Below are 26,584 nucleotides of genomic sequence, written 5' to 3'. Positions count from 1 at the left end.
ACTGATGTAAAATAAGAGTGGTAAGAGATTCTAATTTTTTTTTTGGCTAAACCCGTAGATGGAGAGGGACGCCAACCCCTAATTCATTGAAAAAATATAAGGGGAAAATTTTCATGAACTATAAATGAAGAGCACTACTCCCTTACAGTGTTCCTCTAGTCCAGCGAATAGATACAATTCCTATCCTATCAAGATGCAATGCTCCTCTCGCTAACTGTGGTAAAGATGAAGCCACTAAATAAGTCTCCTCCCAGGCATGCAAACATCCTTCGTTTGCAACACATCTACAACCTGATTAGTCTGACGATAACAGTGAAGAATTCGTGTAAAATGGGACGCCAAACCCAACAACTGCTACACCTCCTTGTAAATACTCCATGGGTAATGCACTGTCCTATTTAATATATGGTAAGAGATTCCAATATGGTGAATGTTCAAGGAAAGTTGATGTCATCTACTTGATCTTCTCATCACTTGGTAGTCATGATACATTAATAGATGATAATCCTAATATATAAGCATGAATTGATAGATTTGTTGAATGTTTATTTTATGTAACTCTTTATTATTAAGAGTTGTAACTTATTGCCAAAGTATTTGGAAACCTAATGGATCATACTTATTTACTTGTAGCTTAGTTTATTGGACAAATTAAACTTGCAAAAGTTAAGTAAAATAAGCAGTTTATCAAGAAGAAGGAATTCTCATGTCTCAAGGAAACCACTTATATCAATCTTATAAGAATTCATATTACTTGGTAACTTGTATAAAGATCTCATAGGCTAAGGTCCTATTTGATAATTTAATTTAGCACTTAAACTTAATGGATTCAAATCTTAATATGTTCAAACGTGCTTGATAACCAAAAATTGAACATCTAAATTAATTAAGTGGTACTGAATTTCGTAGGCAAAACTTCCTCTCAAAATTAGTGATAAGCTATTCACTTATCACTGAATATAATATGCACTCAAATGTATTAGATTTAATACTTAACAATTCAATAATTTAATGGATTCAAACTTTAGATTTCAAATTTCAGATTTTAGTTTTCAGATTTCAATTTTATCAAATGCATTGAAGTCTAATAAAACTGAAGTCTGAATCTATTAAATTATTGAATTGTTAAGTATTAAATCTAATACATTTGAGTGCATATCATATTTAATGATAAGTGAATAGTTTATCACTTAATTTTGGGAGTAAGTTTTATTTAGAAAATTTAATGCTATTTAATTAATTTAGATATTCAATTTTTGGTTATCAAACGCGTCTAGGGGTGCTCTCAAGTCGAGTGGAACTCGAGTAGCACTCAACTCGAGCTTGAACTCAAAGGATAAGGATACTACTCGAGCTCGAACTCGACTTGATGCAGTTGTGATACTGCTCTAGCTCGACTCATTAAAGTTCAATAAAAGTAACGAGTCTTAACGAGCTTGAATGCTCGATTAAAGCTCATTCGAGCTTGAAAGTAATTCTTATATAATTATAATATTACCTTTTTGCCATTTAAGAATTTTACAAAGCATACAAGACGTTGTGTACTTTATCTAAATTATAAACCCTTATTGGTCATTTCATAATTACAATTATATGTTATATAAATAATAATAAATACTCGAACTACTCGACGAGCACTCAAGTAGGACAAAACAATGTTCGAACTCGACTTCTTTTCTTTGTTGAGTAACTCAAACTCAAGTTCGAACTCGATCAACCCAAGCCCGAGCCGAGTGTTTGATCGAACCACTTGCTAGCGACTCGACTCGCCATCAGCTCTAAACGCGTCTGAACATGTTAAGATCTGAGTTATCAAACAAAGCCTAAGTCTATAACATGAATTATAATGAATCCTACTTTTTTTTTTGGAAAGTTTTGTGGAAATAATAAAGAGAAAAATAAGAAGAACAATTCTCACACCCCTTCCTTCATAAACTCGTGAGGCTCTTCTAAAGATCTCGTATCACCCAGCAAACCTTAATTATTTCCATCCTTGGAGGATCTCCATGAAGAAGTTCATGTGAACACCAATCGAGACTATGAGCTTATATGGTTTCGAGTGGACTTGAACTTTGCAAAGGTTATAAATTTTGTAAAGAATCATGATATCTTGGAACCATTTTTCATTAGCTGTCTTTCACATTAAAATTAATGAAAGATAATCCTTTCATAGGAAACACAATTTAATTTTTCCACCACATTGCATGTGTGTTTCTTACGTTGAACTTGCAATTTGGATCGAGCAATAAAAAGTGATGTTTATGAATTTAGAACACTTCTATAAGATAGACATCATAAACTAAGTGATTCTATAAATTTGGTGACTTTGAACCTTAGAAATATTATTTGAAAAGTTAACTTAATCATTAATTTAAGCTAATAATATCCATCTACCATTGCTTTAAAATTATTATTTTATTAAAGCACAATTTATTCACAGTCTATTATTTTTCCACACAAAAGTACCCTTTTGTCCTAGCCTACTACCACATTAAGATAACTAGTTCCCTTTCTTTTTTTTCGACACAGGGGTGTCCGGGTCAATCCTTACGGGGTCCGACTAATCCCCTGCGGCCCGGGCCCGGCGCCCCAACCCTTTCACATCTTTCACATCTTTTGTTTGGTACGCGACATCATCGGGAAATGCAAAAAAAGGACAAAGCACCTTGAGAAACTTCCTTACCGTCTGTACTCCCTTCCGAGGTAATTTCCAATTGGAGGAAGTTTTCTAAAAAAACTCCCAAATTGTGAAAGTTTAAAAAGAATTATTTTTTAAATCTCATTCACTGAATGTATCTTGTGAGTATTGTCTTTTGATGACATATTTCGGCCCGTTTGGTAAATGAGTTTTTTGGATGTTTGTCTATAATTTTATTGTAACTTATTATAAAAGATATAGGAAAAATTTTGAAGTATGTAAATTTTTGGATATTTTGAAATATATAATTTAGAAACTTTAAGAAATCTTTTGAAGTTACTGTAGGTAAAATTGTTAAAAAACTTGTAACAAATAAATTTGACAAAAAACTTGTTTGCCAAACAGGCTTCAATGACTAAGTTTTTCACTCGTATAGAAGAGTTTATAAAAATCGTAGTTATTAAACCCGACCCGGAGAGGAACCCGGTGAAAGAGGTGGGTCAACGGGTTACTGGTTCAACCAGTGGGTGAGTGGTCCAACCGGTGGGTTACTACATATATTTAAATATTATGTTTTATAATTTTTGATATGGTTAAAACTATAATAAACTATGTTATAGTAAATACTCAGTTAGTCCAATTTATTATAGAATCATTAATTCTTATAAGAATTAACAAAACCTAAATTTAATTAGTAATCTACCAAACTTCAAGTATAAAATTTTATCTAAGTGTAATTATCTAGTTTATTTTTGAATTTTAAGCACAAAAGGTTATTAAGAATAATATTTGTTTTTAAAATGAATTGTGTAATATGTTATTTTTTAAATCCATTACATAATTTATAGAATTTAGAGAATAATAAAATTTTATTAAAAGATTCAAAAAAATATTGTTTTGAAGAAATAAAATAAGAATAAAAATCTAATATATAATATAGAAGGAGTGAATAAGCACCAAGTGAGCTGCTAGGCTAGTGGTGAGTGCAAGTAGCTTTTATGTTTGAAGTCTGAGGCTCGAATCAGCATTGGAGTATTTTCTAATCATTTTTATCGCAAAATCGGGTTCCTTACAAACCGTCCGGTTCAACCGAGTTGACCGGTTGAACCGTCGGTCCATTGAAAAGTCAACGGTTTGGTGCACAAGCGATCCAATTACAAACTCAATCCGGTTTCATTGCCGGTTCATCGGGTTGACCGGTTGAACCGCCGGGCCAGGTTGGGTTTAATAACTATGATAAAAATACTAAAATTTGATATTTTTTTCTTTTTGAAAAAAATTCACTTTTTGGCAATTTACTCTTCCTCTTCCATTTGAGTAAATTTCCGAAGAGCAATAGTTTTCAAAAAGAGCTCCTTAGAGTTTTGAAATAACACACTTACTAAATGAGTTTTTTAAGCAACGTATTCATTAAATATTATATTTTAAGAAAAAAAATGCCAAGACATGCAATGCATTTTGCGAATGTGTCTTTTAAGGAATTAACACATTCACTAGAAAGTGAGGATTGTACCGACATTATTTCCTATTTAGGGATCAATTCGATCTGCAATTGTATGCCAAAAACCTCAGGGGTTATTATGCAATTTCTTATAATAAAAGTCATTTATCCATTTCTTTTTGAGTAAAAAACCTTGGGAGTCTTCAAACTATTGCTCGTTATCTATTTTTGGCCCCTAATCTAAATTTTGTTTTTAATTGACCTTTAAACAATTAAAATTGCACATTTTAAGGACTTCCAGTGACTTTAGGCATAAATTTGGCTAGATTTAAAGGGCATTTTTGTCCATTTATAATTAAAGTTTTGGGACCAGCATCAAAAACCCTGAAAAAAAAGTAACCCTTCAATTTATGAAACACATCATTAGATTTTTCTTTACAAATCCTCTGAAAATCGAATTTTACGCAAAAGATTGTGATAGTGAAACTTTTAAATGATTGAAAAAAATACCAAATGCGAGACATGGTGCATTTGATAGTGAAACCATTAAATGACTAGAAAAAACACCAAATGCAAAACATGGTGCAAAGCTTTTTTCTTATGGGTAAAATTCGATTTTCAGATGATTTGTGGAAAAAAAATCTAATGATGTTTATAAGAAATTGAAGGATTATTTTTTTTTCAGGATTTTCTATACTAGTCTCGATGCTTCAGTTATGAATAGATAAAAATGTCCTTTAAATCCGATCAAATTTATACCTAAAGTTAGCAGAAGTCCTTAAAGTGTACAAATTTAATTGTTTAAGGATCAATTGAAAATAAAATTTAGATAAAGGGACAAAAGTAGACAACTGTAACCGTTCAGGGGCTCTCCAAATTTTTTACCCTTTCTTTTTTCTTTTCTTCATTTTTTGACTTGGAAAAAAAACTCTCAATTACACTAATCAGGAAACTTTCTTTAATAAATCTTGACATCGAAAATCCTTGATACAGCAGAGATTCTGAACAAGAAAAATGGATTTTGAACTTTGAACAATCTTCCAAGATAAGGCTATAACAGGTTTGTTTCCTCCAGTTCTCTTTTGGGACATGTATTTTGAGTTTCTTCCACCTGGCAGAACTCTCAATTGTTTTTTTTTTAATTTGTTCGAAAATTTTACGGTTGGTTTTGTTGGTTGTACATCCCAGGTTGTTGTAATTGATCTGCAGTTTGAAACTGGAGATGGTTTGGACAGACTTTAGTAGTATTTTGTGGTTTGTGTCTGAATGATTCAAGTTTCTTTCCCAAACTCCCTCTTTTCTAGTTGTTGGCATTATCATTTGTGTCTGAATTCTTTAGTCTTGTTACAGTATTTGGTAGTATAAAACACTTATTAGTGAAATTTTGTAAAAAGGGGTGCATGTTGATACTTAATTTGTGAGAGGACACATTTTTGGGCTGTACTAATTTTTATCTGTGAAGTTTACCCTTGTTTGTGTTCATGGACCGTGCAATCTGTACAAGAATAAGTGCAAATGCCATATGTATAAATTGATAGGGGCAGGATCAATGATTGGTCCAAGAATTGTCAGAAATAATGAAAAGTAAATGGTTTATATGTGCGCATCGATGATACACTTTATATATGTCAAATGTACAGATGAATGTTACTGTAATTTTTCCAGTCAACTGTGTACAACAATTGGTCAGGATCCTGTATAAGTAGCCCAAAATTGTGCCATCTTTCTTCGGTATGCAGCTAAGTCCAGTCTTTTCACTTATTTGCCCTATGGTTTGTACTGAAGAGGTTTGTATGTGCGTGCGTCTGTGTGTATTTGATGAATTCAGAAAAAGGTGATATAGTTGAAGATCATAATTTGTTATAGTAAATTAATTTGTTGCTTGGAAGAGTGTCATCACACATTACATCTGTCATTTGTGCTCTTTTTCCCCTTTGTCCAGGAGAACAAGGTATAGAGAGATTGTTGGATGTTCCAATGGCTGGACTAGAGGAATTAAAAAAGAAACTTGTGCCACTGTTTGATGCTGAAAAGGGCTTTTCATCAGGGTCAACATTGGACCCTTCTGATTCTTGTATGGTAAGTTTCTCTGTAGATCACTTCCTGCTATAGAGAAAGATCATATTACGAATATGTTTCTTGAGATAATGCCAGCAATGAGTTTTTGATTCTTGTGCAGCTATCAGATGGTGGAACTGTGAACCTATTGAGTCAATCTTATGGAGTGTACAACATTAATGAGCTTGGATTGCAAAAGTGTCCTTCATGGACAATAGATGATTCAGACCGCACTGAAAAGACACACAGGTGCGCATCACATGAGATGAGGATCTTTGGAGCCATAGGTAGTGGTGCAAGTAGTGTTGTTCAGAGAGCTATTCACATACCCACCCATAGAATAATAGCCTTGAAGAGAATCAATATTTTTGAAAAGGTTTGTATCTGTCCTTTTCCACCTGTCTAGCTTTTTGATGCATTGGTCCCAGGTTTAATTTTTGAGTCTTCCCAATTTTTAAAAAATAATTTTGCATTCATGACAATTATACCCAACGTTATGAAGTTATACCCAGATTGACTACTCTCTTTGACCCCGTCTCCATTGTTATTATGTGAGCTGTCAATGCGGGAAACCTCTTACATCGAAAACTGAGGCTTTTGAAGGTCCTTGGGCTTCCCAAGGTTTACAAAAACTTTACTCAATTTATTCTTCATTTTCCTCTGAATTTGGATGCATGCACTAAAGTTTGTCTGGATGCTGTAAGCCTTGACAAAAAAATTCTGAAAATGGTAATTGTTCAATGGATAAGATTTGTAACTTTTAGTTACTTAGGTTGATAACTAACATATTAATGGAGGATTGAAACTCAATCTTGATATAAAGAGCATATGTGGTATGATTTTGTGGTTGGGAGATTCTTTTTCCTTGCTTCTTCAAAATCTCACATACATTGTACCATGCGCATATCAGGAGAAAAGGCAGCAGCTTCTTAATGAAATAAGAACCTTGTGTGAGGCGCCCTATCATCAGGGTCTTGTTGAATTCTATGGAGCTTTTTACACTCCAGATTCTGGACAAATAAGCATAGCTCTAGAGTACATGGATGGAGGTTCTCTAGCAGATGTCATTCGAGTGCGCAAATGCATACCAGAGCCAGTTCTTTCTTCTATGGTTCGAAAGCTCTTGCATGTAAAGACTCTTTTGAACTTCTCACTTCTTTTTGTTGGTGTGTAATCTGAGGACTCAAACATACTGAAATTCTCACAGACAGATTCAAATTCATGGCCACACACATGCAAAGCAGCAACACATAAGCAATAGATATTGTTATAGTAATTTTTCCTCTTTCAAGTTTGATGTTTGGGATGAGTTCAAACTCATACCCAGACACATGCAAAGCATAGAGACATAAGCAGTTATATTCTTGTAGTAATTTTCCTCTTTCAAGTTTGGTGTCTGCAATAAGTCCAAAATTTTGGTTTTTGAAACCATTTTTGACAACTAATCTTCTTCATTCTCTCTTCATCCGAATGAAGGACTGAAAAGGACCAGTGTGTATAACCCTGTTTGACAAGAAAAATCAAATCTGTAAACTCAACATGAACAGAACTGCTAAATATATTTCTGGATATGTATATTTTCTTTTTCTGCATAAACCTGTTCATATTTCATTTGTTTTCAGGGGCTGAGTTATTTGCATGGAGTTAGACATTTAGTTCATAGAGACATAAAGCCAGCAAATCTGCTTATAAATCTTAAAGGTGAGCCAAAGATAACGGATTTTGGTATAAGTGCTGGGTTGGAGAACTCAATTGCCATGGTGAGTTGTACAAATGTTTCTATATTTCCTAGTAGTTAATTCCTGATGATAAAGAACCTCATTTCCATGGGCAAGAAATGCTACTATCCTTGTTATCTTCTGTTTGTTTTCCCAGTGTGCAACCTTTGTTGGGACTGTAACATATATGTCACCTGAACGAATTCGAAATGAGAGCTACTCATATCCAGCTGATATTTGGAGCCTTGGGCTGGCAGTTTTTGAGTGTGGTACAGGTGAATTTCCATATACAGCCAATGAAGGGCCAGTAAATCTTATGTTGCAGGTTAAAGTTCAATGTATCTCTGGAACTTCTATTTTAATCAATTTTGTGTCTGACTTTAGTATTTGCACAATATGTCAAATTACTAATCTGTAACTTCTGGAATTATTTAATTTGCTGTTTCCTAGAATTTGTGAATTTATGCTTTCTTTTTTCTTTTATTATCTAGCAAACTTCTTTACTTGATTGGCTTCCTTGCTTCTATGTGTACTTAGTTCATGTAAAAGTATGTCAATTCCAAAATACAAGTCTAACCAGCTTGCTTTCACCTGAAGCTCTGTGTTAGTTGCTATTTCCTAGAATTTTTGAATTTATGCTTTCTTTTCTCTTTTATTAACTAGCAAACTTCTTTACTTGATTGGCTTCCTTGCTTCTATGTGTACTTAGTTCATCTAAAAGTATGTCAATTCCAAAATACAAGTTTAAGCAGCTAGCTTTCACCTGAAGCTCTGTGTTGGTTGATATAGATTATGACTACTTGAGTTTAGTTGTGATGAAGGATCACTGTTTTCCAGGCAATATTATGTCCAATGCTTCTGTATGAATGGCTTGACCGCTAGTTTCAACTTTATGACATAGCCTCTAGATTATGATGTCTCATTGTAGCTGATCTGTAACACCTTTAACATGTGCTGGGATGGCATAGCCTTCATAGACCTTTTATTAACTGATTTTATTCACATTAGCCACCGATATATGATGCATGATCCATTTGGTAAAGATTTTGTGTGTTTTCATTTGACTGCTCTATTTGTACATTTTAGCCCTAGACGATGCACTTGCAATATGCAAAATTGCTTCATTGTGACTTTGTAAACAGTTTATAGTTTGATGTTTATGATGCTTTTTGAGGCTTCTTAAAAAAGCTGAATAGTTTAACATGTGATCTCTGAGAATTATCAATGTGATAAAGAATGTAAGGACAATATTAAATGCATAATTTGGTAATTTCTTGTTTCCAATATCCCTGCTAGTATTTAAATATATTTTTTAAAATATTTTTGTTTGGGGGAAAAACGAAAATGGAGATTTTTAGTGTAGGCAATACTTCAGCAGCATTAAACATACCATGCGAACAGCAAATGTGTCCTTGTTTTCCTAAATAGGTTACTGTTTGCCTAACAGAGTTATTGAAAATAAGAAGAAGCAATAGTCATCCTGATGACAGCAACACTAACAAAACTAATATAAGATCTGCAACTCTTGAGTTTATCAGTTTCAGGAAGGTTTGCATTTTCAGAGTTACAGTTACCAGAGAATAGCTTGCTAAGAGGCTATTATAAGGCTGGGATGTTCCTTGTGGTCTAAGCTGTAAAATCTTACTATTCGTAACATGAATGGCAATGTTTTGGAATTTGGTGGCCATACACTTAAATATTATTGGCCATTTCACAATAAAGATTTCATATGGAACAATGCAACTGCAAAATTGCTTCAATGTGCCAGCAATAGAAATCTAGATGAACTAACAGGGTGTGGGAGACAAGTTTTTTCCTTTTCATTTTTTCTGAAAATTTATACTTCTATGCTGTTCATTAATATCTCTGGCCCCAAAGCATTCATGTGACCTTCTAACTTTAGGCTGCTGAGGTACAGAGAACAAGCAAAGGTCCTGCAGGATGGACAAGTTGAATGCGTCCTTCATCTTCTTCTTTATTCTATCTTGTTATTTGAGTAAATACTTCTCTGATAACAAGGCCTGCTGATTTTACCGCCATATTTATCATCTACAGGGATATTTCTGGAGAGGTCTGGGTTTGGTTCTAACCGATGGGGTTAATGTATTAAGTTTGTGTTATACAAGAAACTTGCAACTGCTATGCGACATTTATGTTATGCTATGTGGAACCAGTTGAGAACAGTTGTGATCAAGCATTTGCAGGATTTTGGCTTGTCTGGGTTTTTATATTTGGGTAGAGAAACAAATACCTGCTTCTGACCTGAATTTGTTTAGCAATAAATCGAAAACCTTGCTAATAATGCCCTTTTTCTTTGTTCTGTATTCATGATCAATATTTATGCTCCCTTATGGTTCAGAATTTATGCTGCCTGACATCGTTAGGTATTTGAATAAGATCTTATATGCTCTGTAGTTTACTTTTGTTTATTAATGTATCAACTTTTAGGTTGTCTAGTTTTTAGCATATTCATATTATTTTCATGTCAAAGGCTATTCACCGTTTTAAGATGCATTGGCAATAGGTGCTAGGTTATCTAAATGTAAGTATCCATAGTTTGATACTTTGTTCATTACATGTTGTGTAACAGGATCTCCACTTGCAACTAATCACTTTTTTAAAAAAAAATTTTTCCACTTGCCGAGATAAAGTTATGGGTACCAGGCCCTTGTCTAAGCAAAAGTTGGGGAGACTAATGAACAGCGTATTTCCGTTTTACTTCCCATATTTCATAACTCCATTTCACTAATGATGGTGATGACAGATTCTGGATGATCCATCTCCATCACCACGAAAGCAAGATTTTTCTCCAGAGTTTTGCTCATTTATTGATGCTTGCCTAGAAAAAGACGCAGATGCAAGGCCAACAGCTGAGCAGGTGAACCAAATTTGACAATTGGATGTTGGTCAAAACTTAAACATTCCACACAAATTTGACTATGTTCTAATGTTTTTGAGATTCAGATTATAGGCTTTGATATTCTTCTTGGTAATCAAATTCATGACTTCTAAAATGCGAATTATATGGTCTGTGCCCCTGCTGCACTTCAAATAGCATGGCTAATAGGATTTTATTTTGGCAGCGTGAGTTCTTGTTAGTGTCCCGATATCATGGTCTGTACTGAGGTAAATGCAGCAGAAATTTATTTTAAAAAATCTGTCGTGAAATGTCTAATACATCATGTCACTGGGTTTATATATCAATTCCTTTTATTACCTTAAAAAGAAATGCATAACTCCCCTCACCTTGCATTGGCAATGATCAATAGAGTTGTTGGTTTTGCTGAAGATAAAGATAAATTTTGTATCATGCTGGATTTGAAAGTTTTGTTGACCGAGGTTTACTTTTGATAAGTACATTTTTTTTTTCTTGTGTTGAATATGTGTGAAAGTATACTGCTAAACTGTTGAACCTCAATGTGCACAGCTTCTCATTATTGCAATTTGAATCTCCTTTTGTTGCTTTTGTTAACTTTCAGTTTGATTAACTCAACCTAAGAGTCTAGAGTGCTCAGTCGATCCAATAGTAGGAGAAGATAATCCAAGGCACCATTCGGATTGAGGGAATGGGAGGGAAAGGAAAGGAGAGGAATTGGAGGGATTTGGTTTTTGTTGTTTGGATTGATTTTTGAGAAGGGAAAGGAAAGGATATGGAGGGAAAGGGAGGGGAAAGGTCTAGTTGTTTTGCTGAGTTATGGTTTCCGCCCAAAAGTCGGAAACGGAGGGAAATGAAACTAAATTACTTGATTTAAATTTTTTAATAGATCAATTTTTTTCATATCTTTTCTAGTAAATTAACGCTTGATCTTTTCTTTTCCTTTCTTTTCCTTCTTCAATCCAAACAAAAATTCAGTATTTCTTTGCTTTCCTTCCATACTTATTCCAAACAAGATGGATGGAAACCACTTTCCTCTACTTTCCTTTTCCTTTCCTTTCCCTTCCTTTTCTTCAATCCAAAAGGTGCCTAATTGAATGCTACATCTGCACACAGTTTGTACCTTTAGTTTATTTTCCTCATTTCAAACTTTGTTTTATCTGTATTTGATTATGAAGTTATAAGTCTGCATGTTCCCAGTTCATGCTAGCATAATCACTATTGTTAAAGCTCTTGAAAAATAGTATAGATGAAGCATAATTCTCTTTCAAATGATTGCCTTGGGTTAGGGAAGACTGTTTTGAGATATAGAAAACAAAATTGTTTTACATCAAGAGGATAACCTTTTCTAGGTGTATCTACTCAGAGTCCTCTTTTAAGTTGATACCTTCAGAATTAAAGCATGAGTAGACCATAATCAATCCATTCAGCCATTGCAGTGATTTAGTCAATTCATTTTGATCCTGCTCAACGTCGTTTCAACTTTAAAGTGGCATATTTCACTGGTTTCGGCATTTTGTTGGCTGTTAATTCAGGCAGGTATCCATATTGTCCTTTCTGACCACAATCCTAGCATATCTATTTTCATATGCAGGGCATAGGGCATTGAGCAGGTCTAAATAAATCCTACATATGAATTGCGGTTTAGATATCCAATATCTTTGTCATCTGACTTGTTTAGCTCCACGATTCTACTGTTTCACATTGATTTAGTATCTAATGCTAGTATGGTATATACTTAATAGTATTCAGGCTTAATATTCTGCGTTCTACTGATTTTTGAATTTTGCCACTGCAGCTTCTTGCTCACCCATTCATTGTCAAGTATGAGGATACAGCTGTTGACTTGGGTGCTTTTGTACGTGGAATTTTTGATCCCATACAAAGAATGAAGGATCTAGCGGATGTAAGTTAAATAGTTCTTCAATATTGATAACCTACTAGATTCATGTTAAACATTTCCCTTACTGAACATCTTAAATCAAGGGCGATTAAGGCTCACCTGGTTGTTTACTTCTATCTGAATCATGTTAGCCTCAGCTCAAGATGGAACTATTCTATCATTCATTGTGAGCTTGACTTGTGGATTGCCTATTATAAACTGTCGAGCAAGAAATGACGGAAAAAGAAAATATTACTGCTAATAGTTGTCTTGCCATTTTGCTTGACCAGATGCTGACAATGCATTACTACTTACTCTTTGATGGATCTGAAGATCTTTGGCAACATACAAGAAAATTGTATGATGAGCGTTCAGTTTTCAGGTACCTGAGGCATTGCATTCCATATAATTTGGTTGCCTCAAACCCGGAATTTTTTTTTCACTTATAAAAAGTATGCACTCTCTACTTGCAAGAGAGTTGGTCTCAGTTTTCATTTGGAGTCTAGATTTTTACCAGAGTATAATCCTAAACGATCGAGTACTTATCATGGGACATCGTGGTGGTGTTTGCTTTAATTGCTGGGAATTTATGGCCTTTTACAGTTGTTTGTAGTGGTTTTGCTGAGTATAGCCTACCATTTTTGGATGCATGCAATACTCTTAAATGTAGTTTAGCCGTGTTGTTCCTAAGAGGTTAGCATTAAGGCAAATAATGGTTAACATGATTAGAAGTATGCATGTTTTGCTTTCAAGTATTCATTACTACAGATCTCTGTGTGCACATTTAGACAACCAGGTGAGCTTAAAAAGATATCTGTGATTGTTGCAGATTCAGTGGAAAAGAATATGGTGGGCAAAATGACATATTTGCAATATTGTCAAACATTCGTAGGACATTGGCTGGTGACTGGCCTCCAGAAAAGCTTGTGCATGTTGTGGAGAATCTCCAATGCCAGGGTCATGGTGAGAATGGACTAGCAATCCGTGTCACAGGTTCATTTATTGTTGGGAATCAGTTTCTGATATGTGGAGATGGTATTCAAGTAGAGGGTCTGCCAAATTTTAAAGATATTTCAATTGATTTACCTAGCAAGCGAATGGGGTCATTTCAGGAGCAATTTATAACAGAACGGGGTAGCAGCATTGGCTGCTATGTCATAGCAAAGCAAGAGCTTTACATTGTTCAATAGAATTCAGAAAATAAGTTGTTCTTTGCCTAGATAATTTTCAAGGCAGTTCACTGTTTTCGGCCTAATCAAGTAATGTTGCTAGCTTTGAAAACCTATGTAAAGGATCATGCTTGCTGGATCTCTTATGGGCAAGGCATCATGCTGTTTTCCTCTGCATATCCGGCATAATGATGTTTATATGTCAGACTTGAAATTTGAAACATTAAGTTGTAGGCTATGTTTTTAATCTAATGAAATCAATTAGCTTTCCGTGTCATGCTTTACTGAAGTAACATCTATAGCTTCATATGATGCTTAATGATCTTCAGAGTCTTCACAGTTCACTAACTTCACTGTTTATAAATCCATGATCCTGTTAATTAGGCGTGCTAAGGGGATTTGTCATTTTTTCCCCTTGGCATAGTTCTCATGATGCCTAATCCTTCTTGTCGACTGAACCTCTAGCCGAACATGACTTTACAGTTGTAACTTCAACCTGCACCACAGCTCTTTGGATGTGTGCATGAGGTTCCTTGACTATGACGTGCACCTTCTGCAAACGCTGGAGATTCAGTTACTTTGGAGGATCTCTGATATCTTTTGCTTTCGTGGTCAGGTTGTTAAGATATCATTGTACAGAAGTCACAAGGATTTAGCATTTCCAGAGAGTAGCAGCAACGTCAAGTACTAGTGAATTCAGGAACTGTTGAATATTCGGACAATCAAATGATTAAATGGAGGCAAATAAACAATTCCAACTTAGTAGTTTTGAATCTGAATTGGCAGCAGAATTTAAGAGTTTGTTTGCTAGCTTATGAAACCAGTTCTTTTGATCAGGTCTTAAAGGTCAAAAAGTGTTCAAAAGCATAATCAAAGGTGTGTTTAATAAAACTAAAATCTAAAATTTGAATTCGTTAAATTATTGAATTGTTAAGTACTGAAATATTAGCATTTGAACGTATTTCTTATTAAGTGATAAGTGAACTACTTATCACTTATTTTTTTCAAATGAATTATGCCTCTATAATTCAAATTCACTTAATTAATAAAGATATTTTATTTTTTGTTATCAAATTATTTTTTGTTATCAAACATATATGAACATGTTAAGGTTTGAATCTATTAAATTTAAATGTTGAATTGGATTATCAAATAGGATCCTTCATCCAAATTGATTTGGCGGTAACTGGTTGGTCTGGTGCTGCTAGTTTCGAGTTTATGTGAGAATACATTTCTAAGAATAGCATTTGGACGGTAATGACTTGATAGAAAACTTGCAATACCTTAGGCTTTTGGGAGCAGATGCATCTGAGAGCGATATTCTAATTGCTAATCACTGTCTTTGCATCTGACCGAGAGAGTTAAGGTAAACAGAAGACGTTTCAATTGCTTATCGCTACCTTTGCATGTCTCTACCTAATTGTAACAAGGCAACTGGGGATAGATGAATCGGAGCCGCATCAATTATTTTTATTATTAGTATTACTACTGTTGTTGTTGTTGTTATTTTTAGTTGAGAAGAATTTGGCATAAGGGAAATGTTAATTGCACTATATATATTTTTTTTATAATGGCACTTGCACTATCTTTTTTATTATATAATCTAATAAATGAAAACTATTCGATAAAAACGGTATTGGAGTGCTGTGAATGCGATTCACATTTACCTGATATAATTCATATAGCATGTACATATAGGTGGGCCAAGACAAACATCAACAAAATGTAGGTTTAATTACACTTTGCCCCCCTGAACTTGGTCTCTAGTAATATTTTGCCTCCTGAACTCTAAATGTATACACTTTGCCCTTTTGATTGATTTGTTAATAGGTTAAGGTAAAGTCATATTTTGCATGACCACAATAACCTACCAAATTTCTTGTGTACATATAATAGTTATAATCTAATAAATGACTTTTTTTAAACGGTTGCTAAATCTATTTGAATAAAATCACACTATATATTCAATCTATGACCAAGGTTTGTAAAATCGGGATCCTACGTAGGATCGATTTTAGCTTCACAGGATCGGATCGTAGGATCGAATCGTAGAATCGTAAGATCCCACCAAATGTTCCTAAATTTACTAAATTAATGAACTTAAAATTCATATACCATTTTGTACACCTAAAAAGATATTAAATAAATAAGTTATTTATAAACATATAGCATTTTTAACATACTGTTTGACCAGTAATAAAGAAAAAGAACATAAACAGTTATAAATTATGATTTCAAGTCTTAAAATCAAATGCTTTACAATTTACATAATGATAATTTGAAATATGGAACAATCATCGACCTTCACAAACATTAAAAATCGAAACTTTCAAAATTCAAGATTTTCAACATGAAAATTAACTACTAAAATGTCATCTGTCAAGTTTAAACAAACATGAAAAAATAAATAATAACAATTCATCATTTTCAAGCATCATAACAATTCAAAATACATTCATTTATAACCAATAATTTTCATCATTTTCATCAAATTCATCATCCCCATAATCCATATTATTAAAATCAGTATTTTCCCAATCATCTTTGCCATCCCAATTCTGTTGGGATCCATCTTCAGCATTATCTTCATCAGCATCTAAATTAGTATCCAGATCATTAATTCCTATTTGAACATCATTTTCGGCAACCATATCAAGGTAATCATCATCTTGACGGTCGAATTCTGCCGAAGGTCCATCATCATCATCAATAACATGAATCTCTTTCATTTTATTAACTTGTCTTCTACGGGCATGGGTTTCACGACCTTCATGATTATCTAAATAAATAAACAGTAACAATAAAAGTTACTAAAAATAAGAGAATCGGCAAAATACTACCATAAAAACTAAAAAAGATGATAAAATTTATATTTAAGTTGGAACAAAGAAAGAAACTTACAAGTTCTCTGCACATTTCTTGTAAGTATTTCAATTTCATCGTTGTTGACCATGGTCTCTAACTTTTGATGTTTACAAAACAATGGATAATACTAATATCTTTTCAAGAAATACTTTCAGTTTTGCAGCAATTTGATTTTACGAACAAGTGCAATTGAAAGAAGACAAATGTTGCTGAAAGCTGTCGGACGCTTAGATTGGACGCCCGATAATCATTACGCAACTTCGGACGTATGAAAAACTCCACCACCGGACGTCTGAAGGAAATAAGACATTCCCCTGCCTCACTGATCTCGATCGGACGTCCGATAGGATCATTCAAACTCGACGAAACCTGTCGGAAGCTCACAAGGACAATACCGGACGTCCGATAGAATTGAAAAAGATTTTGCAAAACTCACTGCCTGCTGTCGGATGCATGCTTGGGTAGTACTGGACGTCCGATACTCCAACGGCTAGTTGACTGTTCATCTACTTTCTATCCGTTGGAAGCATTAATGAAGCGCTTTCTTAGTCCTATATAAATGGTGCTTGGTCAGAAACTTCAAATAACTTTTGCACACTGAAGATACAAAAGATCTAGAGTAGTTTCAATGAGAAAACACTCTCCAAGGAAGATTTGTAGTCTTAGTGGTGTAAACTTCATTGTAAGCTTTTCATTTGTGAGTGAATATTTCATGAGTGTAACTCTGTGAGGGTTGTCCTGAGGGATAGTAAAACTTCCTAACTTGACCGAGTGGAGTTCGGGGCAAGGAGGAGGTGAACCTTCCTCTGTACACAAGAGTGATTGTAATTCATCAACTTGAAGAAACTTGTTTGAATTAATCTATAAGCTCAAGAGAAGTTGAGTAGTTAATTGGTTTGCAATTCTTTCCTTTTTATTTACTTATTGTTACGTTTGTGATCTTTACATTACTTATCTCTTCTACTTCTCTCAAGTGATTTTGTTCATTCATTAATTGATTCATTGTATGATCATTTAGAAAAGAGGATAAATTTCATATTGAACAAAAAGTGCCCATAACTTAATTAGATTTTTAATCAATCTAATTCACCCCCTTTTAGGTTGTCTTCGATCTTTACAATTGGTATCAAAGTTTGGTCTCCTAGAGATTAAGCTCAAGCGGCTTAGGAGTAAATATGATAACCAATAATGTCATGTTTTTTTAAGGACATTCTGTCATTAGACCACCTATGTTTAATGGGTCAAATTATGTGAGTTGGAAAGAAAAAATGATTATCTATTTGCAATCAATTGATATTGAATTGTGATTTATTATTAGTGAAGGTCCATATGATGCCTCTCTTATAGATGAAAATACTCATAGATCTAGACCAAAAATAAGAAGTGAACTGACTGCTGTGGATAGAGCTCATCTCACCTTAAATGCAAAAGTCATGAATGTGTTATATTATATTTTAGACTCAAAAGAATCTATTAGAGTCAAGAGTTGCAAGTCAACTAAAGAAATTTGGGACAAACTGAAAGAAATTCATGAAGGTAGTGAGAATGTTAGAGAACAAAAGAAATCTATCTTGGTTACTAAATATGAGTCATTTAAGATGGAGCCTCATGAAAATATTGATCAAATGTATTGTAGATTCAATGATCTTATTAAGGATTGAGAAGTGTTGGAAAAAGAATACTCTCTAGGTGAGAAAAATAGAAAAATCCTGAATGCATTGTCCAAAGATTGGAATAGTAAAGTGACTGCTATTAAAGAGGCTAAAGATTTGAATACTATGCCTATTGAATCACTTATTAATTCTCTGACCTCTTATGAGTTGAAACTTAAGACTAAGGTACAAGAGCAAGAAGATGCAAAGGTAAGAAGGAGCATTGCTCTAAAAGCATCTCAAGATGAAGATGATTCGGCCTCCTTGGATGGAGAAGATGTGGAAATTGATGACAGTGATCTTACTCTCATCACAAGAAGTTTCAAGAGGATCCTCAACAAAAGGAGATTTAGAAGAAGAGGACGCGCAATTCAGATTCTAATCAATTCAACAATGCAAGAAACAAAGGAAGATATGAGGCCAACAAAAAGCAAGGTGACAAATGCTATGAATGTGGCCAACTTGGACACTACATGAGTGAGTGTCCAATAAAGAAGAGGAATGGTGAAAGAAAATCAAGATTCAGCAACTTTCAATTCACATGGAATGAGTGCAACTCCGATGGTGAAATTGAAGAGGAAGAAGAATCTGCTCAATTGGCTTTTATGGCCATTGGAGATGATGAGGTAACATCTTCTAACTCTCAATTTGAAAGTGATGATGAAACTGATGATGATTTTGAATCTTTTATTATAAAATTGCATGATAGTTTGAAAGAATCTTATACTAGAAACAAGGAGTTAAAACAGAAAATTAGTTTTTTGTTTCAAGATAATGCAAATCTTTTTCAACAAAACAAAAACTGAAAACTGAAAATGATTTCTTTAAAAAGAATGAGATTGATTTACAAAATAAGCTTCATAGAAAAATAAAATTTTGTGAAATGTTCAAAAAGGAACAAGGTGATTTGAAAAATAGAATAGATAATTTAAATGAGTTGCTCCAACATAAAAAACACTACTATTTTCAAGGTAATAAATCAAAGGCTTATCTTGATACTCATGAGAAGAAGTTGAATTCTCGTGTAAATGAATTTGCAATTTATAAGAGAAGATAAGTAAGATTTATTAAATCAGTTCATGTAAATAACTCTTTGGTTATGTGTAATTTTTGTTGTCAAAAAGGTCACATAAAAAGTGATTGCTATGTGAGAAAAAACATGAGAAGAGGCATAAAATGCATGTGGATAGTTAGACATGATACTAACTCTAACAAGTAGGAGATATTGATAAAATTGGTGAGATTTTTGTTCATAATGCTTTTTTTTTGTAATTCTCTTTTGATGTCTCTGATGTTTTGAACTGAGTTTTCCTTGATATTTTTGAATGTTACTGAATTTGTATGATGTCAAAAAAGGAGAGAAAAGAACAATTCTGATCAAATAATGATTTGTTTTGTTAAACTCTCGGTGATATGTTGGTACTTCTTTTGGTATCAAGTCTCTATGATATGCTGGTATGTTGGTGATTGTTGAATTCTGGTATCATTTCTCTATTTTTATTTGGAATATTGGATTCTCTGTTATTGTTGCTGGATTTTGGTATGAGATTTTTACTCTCATCTTATGATGACAAAAAGGGGGAGAAATGGATGTTATGTGTAAGGGGGAGTTATTCTAAGATTATAAGTTTGGATGCAATAAGCGAGGGGGAGCTTTTGCTCATATGCTTAATCGTTTTCTTTCTTCCATCCATTATTTTGTCATCATCAAAAAGGGGGAGAATGTTGACCCGGGTCCCTAACTTTTGATGTTTACAAAACAATGGATAATACTAATATCTTTTCAAGAAATACTTTCAATTTTGCAGCAATTTGATTCTAAGAACAAGTGCAATTGAAAAAAGACAAATGTTGCTGAAAGCTGTCGGACGCTTAGATCGGACGTCCGATAATCATTGCACAACTTCGGATGCATGAAGAACTCTACCACCAGACGTCCGAAGGAAATAAGACATTCCCCTGACTCACTGACCTCGATCGGACGCCAGCATCGGACGTCCGATAGGATTGCTCAAATTCGACGAAACCTGTCGGATGCTCACAAAGACAATACCGGACGTCCGATAGAATTGAAGAAGATTTTGCAAAATTCACTGCCTGCTGTCGGACGCATGCTTAGGTAGTACCGGACGTCTGATACTCCAACGGCTAGTTGAAGGTTCAGCTACTTTCTATCCGTTGAAAGCATTAATGAAGTACTTTCTTGGTCCTATATAAATAGTGCTTGGTCAGAAATTTCAAACAACTTTTACACACTGAAGATACAAAAGATCTAGAGTAGTTTTAGTGAGAAAACACTCTTCAAGGAAGATTTGTAGTCTTAGTGGTGTGACGTTCATTGTAAGCTTTTCATTTGTGAGTGAATAATTCATGAGTATAGTTCTGTGAGGGTTGTCCTGAAGGATGGTAAAACTTCCTAACTTGACCGAGTGGAGTTCGGGGTAAGGAGGAGGTAAACTTTCCTTTGTACACAAGAGTGATTGTAATTCATCAACTTGAAGAAGCTTGTTTGAATTAATCTACAACCTCAAGAGGAGCTGAGTAGTTAATTGGTTTGCAATTCTTTCCTTTTTATTATTTACTTATTGTTACGTTTGTGATCTTTACATTGCTTATCTCTTCTACTTCTCTCAAGTGATTTTGTTCATTCATTAATTGATTCATTGTGTGATCACTTAGAAAAGAGGATAAATTTCATATTGAACAAAAAGTGCCCATAACTTAATTAGGTTTTTAATCAACCTACTTCACCCCCTCTTAGGTTGTTTTCGATCCTTACAATCGTCTCCATTTAACAGTGATTTAATCCAAGCATTATACAGTGTAACTAGTAATCACCAAGTACCAATTTTTCTCACCAAAAAACTATCTCTAAACTCCAAACTCCAAAGTCATAAAAAAACTCACAAGAGCAGTAAGGAGGAAAAGGGATCGGAGAGAGAGAAGCAATGGAGATGGCCTGCAATTCACCTCTGCCCACGACCTGCAATTCACCTCTGCCTAGTTCACCTCTGCGGCTCTGCCCAATTCACCTCTGCCGAAATAACTAAATGCAATTCACCTCACCTCTGCCGAATTTGTTTGGAATCAAGATGGAAAAGAAGCTTCAAGTGGAGATGGGGAAGAAATTGCTCCAGTTCACCTCTGCTTTAGTGTGTTTTTTTTTACTTTTGAGACAAAAATATGACCCGTGAGAATCTTTAGTGTGTTCTTTTGACTTTTGAGACAAAAAATGTCACACAATTGCAATTAAAGGTTGCAATTCTTCTGTAAACTAAAAGCTTGCCCCAAATGTTTTCATTTTGTTACAAAATTTAGCCTCTTTTCTAAAAAACTTGCAAAATTTTATAGAATCGCAATAGGATCGTAGGATCCTACGATCCTACAAGCGATTCTACAGATCCCATGAAAAATAAGCCATTTTTCGATTTCGCATACGATCCAGGCGACTTTGACAATATTGTCTGTGACGACCTCACTTCCCCCTAGGGCGTACCTAAGGATTTGGTAGACCGCCTGCCCAACTCTCGCCAGGATTCACTACATTTACCATAATAAATTCTCAAAATAATCGTTCAAACCTCCAAATTAACATCAGAGTTCTACAATTCAACCAATAATTCAATCTTAATTACAATCTATCTACCAAAAGTACATGTGCAATAAGATCAGTACACGTTAGTTGAAGTTTATCTGCTCTGGAACTCAACTCTGGTAAGGAAAACAAACTAATGGGATAAGTTAGAACCTCAATGAGGTTCCCAAACAAACATCCAAGCAAAACACCAATCAAAGTACAAAAATATTACATTTAACAATTTCACACACTGTGCACAATAGTAAACAATCTCAAGGCATTCAAGAAGTAATCATTCAATCATTTAAAGGATACGAACTCACTTGGAGCCATTCATTCAGTCATTCAGACATTCTCCGTCCATCTCTTCCTTATAACTTCTAACATTTGAAAATATTTGAAAACAAAAACTCCTACAGTGATCATTTCATTCAATCAATCATTCAGTAATTGCATTGCATTCACTAGCCAGTATTCCACCCGACTTCGTGGTCATACTCGAGTATATCAAAACACTGTCCCAGGGTCACCAAACTACCTGACCGAGTCACTTCTGGCTCGAGTTAACTGGCAATGAAGGGCAAAGGCTCAATTCAACTAATGTGATACCGTGCACAAGGCTTACATTCATGCACAAGTAATATTCAATCATTTAATCATTGAAAATTTACATTCACTTAGGTCAAGTGCGATAAAGTACACACTCGCTCATTTAAAAGACATTTAACAGACATTGGAAGGCAATTATCACTCGAATAAACAATCACAACTAGTACTACCACTACATAGTCATTTAATGCACAAGCATGCAAGGAACACTCACCACTGGATCACAATTGTTTCACTTCAAACCCTTGTTCGTCTTCTTGGATATGCTCAAATCCTATGATCATATAATATATCAAGAATCAAACCATTTGAGAGCCATATAAATGACAAAATGTAAGTTTCAAAACTTCACTAAAGAAAAAAGTAATTTACAGGTTTAACCCCCATATAGCTTATCAAAAGTGCCACGGTTTCATGTATGATAGATTAATGTTTCAAGTATAATATAGGCAAAAATATGTCACTTATAGTCAAGAATTTTGAGAAAAACTAGTCAAGACTTGTAATGTTCAAAACTGGAAATATCTGACTCTAAAACAGTTTGGGAAAAACTCATTTCCTTTCACTTAAACCTCTTTCTTTGGCTCAAAATCGATATACAAGTAAAGAATAAGATTGTAACAAGTGTCTCAAATAAAATTATATGCAAAAGAAAAGCAAAAATACCCGGAATTTACACCTTAGCTGTCACTCTCTCTCACTTGACCAATAAGAAGAAAAAATCTAGCAATATGTCCTCTAGTTTTTCAAGTTAACCATTCAATATTCTACCCTAGTTTCATGGCAATTTGCAATCAATCAAGCTAACACGTTATAGGGCCTATGTGGTACATATTCTAGGCATCACAAGCTATCAAACTTTGACATATAAAAAGTTCCAAGTAAACTAATCAAAACTGGAATTTTAAACCCGAAAGCTGGAAATTTCTACCAAAGCCGGAAAATCGCATATTGAACCTAGAAAATTCATATCAAAGCTGGAAAATGATATACCAAAGCTTAAAAGTTCATATCAAAGCTAAACATCTGAATCAAAACTGAAAATTGCAAGCTACCTAGCAAAACCATGAAATCCATCATAATCAAGCCATGTGTCACTTAAATTACAAGATAAGAAGGAATAGAGAGGTGTCTTAGTGATATACCTCAAAACCCTAAGATAAGATGCATGACAAGAGCTTTCTTTTTCCAAAAACTCCATCAAGAGTTTCCCTCCAAACTTCACTCAAGATCTATCAGACTAGTTTAGGGTTGATCTTTGAATTTCTCACAAATTAAGATGAACTTTGAAGGTTTCTTTCTCTCTTTTTCTCTCTATAATTTTGGCCAATGGGAGAAGAAAAGAAAGGTTTTTGTGGTGAAATGGAAGCCTAATCTAAGATAAATACAAGACTAGTCTTAGTTAAAGTCTCGGTCCAAAGTTGGATGGATGATTGCCACTTGTCAAGAAAGTAACTCAAGTCTATCTCTTTGTCTCCCTTGTTTTTCTACTAACCAATTCATCTTGTGTTCCTCTAATTAGGGGTGAGCAAACGGTACAAATTCGGTAATTCGGTTAGTTGAATTCGATGAATTCGGTTATTTAACTTATACAAATCTAAACCGCTTTCAATTTCAAATTGGCTATAACCGAATTCATTTCGCAACCGATTTCGAATTCGGAAATGGTAATGAATTCGGTCTAACCGAATTCATTTATATAAAAAAAAAACTGATGAGATAACCCTGTTATGGTCCTGAAGGAAGTGATTGTGTAATTTTTAATTTACAGATTGGGGCTCCTAAATTATAATACATTCATTATGCTCCTCAATGATTTAAAAATTATTACTGATTTGATCCCCAAATTTATTCATAATTTAACACATTACTTATGTTCTAATCATTTTGTGGTTTAATTGGCATTTATTTGATCACTTATACCTAGAATCCTTAGGCTATGATTTAAGGAACACATAAAAAGTGATTAATTTAAATTAGAATAAACCTCAAACTGTACAATGATTAGTGATAATTTATGAATTTTTAATTTTCAATGATTAATAATAAGTAATATTAGTTACAAACTTACAAATTACAATGATTAGTGATAAGTTATATTAGTTACAAACTTATAATTTATTTCAAATCAAAATAAAACTTATTTACTTACATATGTTATTGTGAAAGTCAATACACTAATACATTAATTTGCAATTTATATGCATTCACTTACACTGCTTAGGTGTCTTGTCTATACTTAAAACCTTAAGATTAGTGAAAACATGAATGATGTATCAAATTACCAATATCTAAATTCTAATTGCTAATTATGTTTATTGTTTAATAATTAGTATTATACATATGTGTATTAATTATTTTCTAATTCTAGTCATGTTACTCATATATAAAATAATAAGTATTATAGTTATGTTATATTGTTATGTATTACTATATATTTGTATTATTATAATCATACAACAATTAACAAATACTAAAATAATATATTGTACATTATTATTATTATAAATACATGATAATATCATATACTAACTATTATTAATAGCATTTACCTATATAATGTAATTGTGAGGGCTCGAAAATTTTCTTCATTTCATAATATTTTATTTTATTTTCCTCGCATGCATTTTCTTCATTAAACCCTATTATGGTGATTTTTCAGAGATTTTTATAAGTGAGTATAGGTTTTAAATCATTTTCATAAAATAAGTTAGTTCATGATAAGTTTGAAGTGCGTTATAGATGTGGGATCCGCTAGTGCGCTAAGTGCGATAAATTTTTGACGATTAATTGAAGTTTTGTATTAAGAAATATTATTTTACCAGATGCTAGGAGATAATTGGAGGTTAGCTAGATTAATTTGTATTGGGAGACAAGAGGATGAGAATAACATTAAAAGGTGCTAGGTGTCACGACCCGATTGGAGTTGGATTTCGACCTAACTTTCTTACCTTTACTAAATACCAAAAATTTGACCAAAAATATCTCATTTCTTCTTCCTTCTTGGCCGAACACTTGAGAGAAAGAAAGAGAGGAAAATTTTCATCTTCAACTTCAAATCCAAGCCAAATCTTAAGTTCCAACCATTGGAAACTCAAATTACTCCATAGAAACGTCTTGCTAGGGAGGATTAAGGAGGTTGGTGGAGTTGTTTTGGAAAGGGAAGACCTAAGTTGCTAGCTTTCTTGAGTTTTTTAGGTAAGTTGCCAAGAAAGTTCCTTCTTTGCTTTCATAATGGTTGATTAATGGGTTGTAGTGGCTAAATAGATTATTTTGTGGAAGAGTTTAGGGTTTAAAGTAGAGTTTGACAAATTTTAGAATTTTTGGTGATTTTTCTGATTTTATATGATGATTGTTGTTGGGACATGGAGTGATAGCATAAGATGGTGTGAAATGAAGCTTTGGTATGTTAGTTTTGATTGCCTAAAGAAATTTCAGTTAGAGTGCATAAATTCCAGTTTGAGGTTTCCAATTTGCCCTGTTCTGTCCGGTTCTGTCCGGTTCCGTTTGACCATGTTAGAGGCCGAATTAGGTTTAGTACAAAATATAAAAGTTATAGGAAATGATGTTTTATAGCTTCCTGTAAAATTTCAGCTCGATCGGAGTACTATAGCATATGAAATGACCAAAATACCCTTGACTGCCCATAAACCCTGTTTCGCGGACAGTTTTCTGTCTTCGTGGAGATTTTCAATTTTTGACTCTGAAAATGCATGATTTAGCTTTGGAAGCCTTCATAAGAAATGTAGGTATATGTCTTGGCTTCGAAACGCCATAAGATACACCTCAATCGAACTTCCAAAGTGTGGTTAACTAGTCTGATTGTGAGATGCTGGTTCAGTAATTTGAAATTTTGACCTGGATACACTACGAACTGGACTGAGTGGTCTTCATCAAAGTTGTAGGCCTTTATCTTAGTTTCGAATTGGTATAAATTGCATCCCAATCCGATAAGCGTAGCCTCGGTTGTGCCCGTTACGCAAATCAACGTCAAATCTATCTTTTGTTTCTTGACTCAAACTTCATTTCCGCATATGTTCCTAGCTTGATTTTATACTTGTATGACTTTGAGCCTATTGAATGGCTATTGAAATGAGATT

The 26,584-nt window shown here is 33.8% G+C and overlaps 1 protein-coding gene across 1 annotated transcript; it reads left to right on the top strand.

Annotated features, from left to right (window-relative positions):
- The first annotated feature begins 4,994 nt into the window (after positions 1-4,994).
- On the top strand, positions 4,995-14,058 carry LOC113768710 (mitogen-activated protein kinase kinase 3). Its single transcript, XM_027313165.1, has 10 exons — positions 4,995-5,139; positions 6,022-6,158; positions 6,259-6,513; positions 7,048-7,266; positions 7,760-7,897; positions 8,013-8,180; positions 10,620-10,733; positions 12,529-12,636; positions 12,903-12,994; positions 13,442-14,058. The coding sequence occupies exons 2-10, from the start codon at positions 6,057-6,059 to the stop codon at positions 13,800-13,802; spliced, it is 1,557 nt and encodes a 518-aa protein (XP_027168966.1). The 5' UTR covers positions 4,995-5,139; positions 6,022-6,056; the 3' UTR covers positions 13,803-14,058.
- Positions 14,059-26,584: the final 12,526 nt, after the last annotated feature.

The sequence above is a fragment of the Coffea eugenioides genome, chromosome 4 (genome assembly GCF_003713205.1).
Source record: "Coffea eugenioides isolate CCC68of chromosome 4, Ceug_1.0, whole genome shotgun sequence".
In the NCBI taxonomy this organism is placed as follows: domain Eukaryota; kingdom Viridiplantae; phylum Streptophyta; class Magnoliopsida; order Gentianales; family Rubiaceae; genus Coffea; species Coffea eugenioides.
This window is presented reverse-complemented; position numbering and strand designations above follow the sequence as displayed.

Bases quoted from the DNA above. Each gene is read 5' to 3' on its own strand.
- LOC113768710 (XM_027313165.1), top strand. From the start codon at position 6,057: ATGGCTGGACTAGAGGAATTAAAAAAGAAACTTGTGCCACTGTTTGAT. The intron at 6,159-6,258 runs GTAAGTTTCTCT...ATTCTTGTGCAG, and splicing joins ACCCTTCTGATTCTTGTATG to CTATCAGATGGTGGAACTGT. The intron at 7,267-7,759 runs GTAAAGACTCTT...ATTTGTTTTCAG, and splicing joins TGGTTCGAAAGCTCTTGCAT to GGGCTGAGTTATTTGCATGG.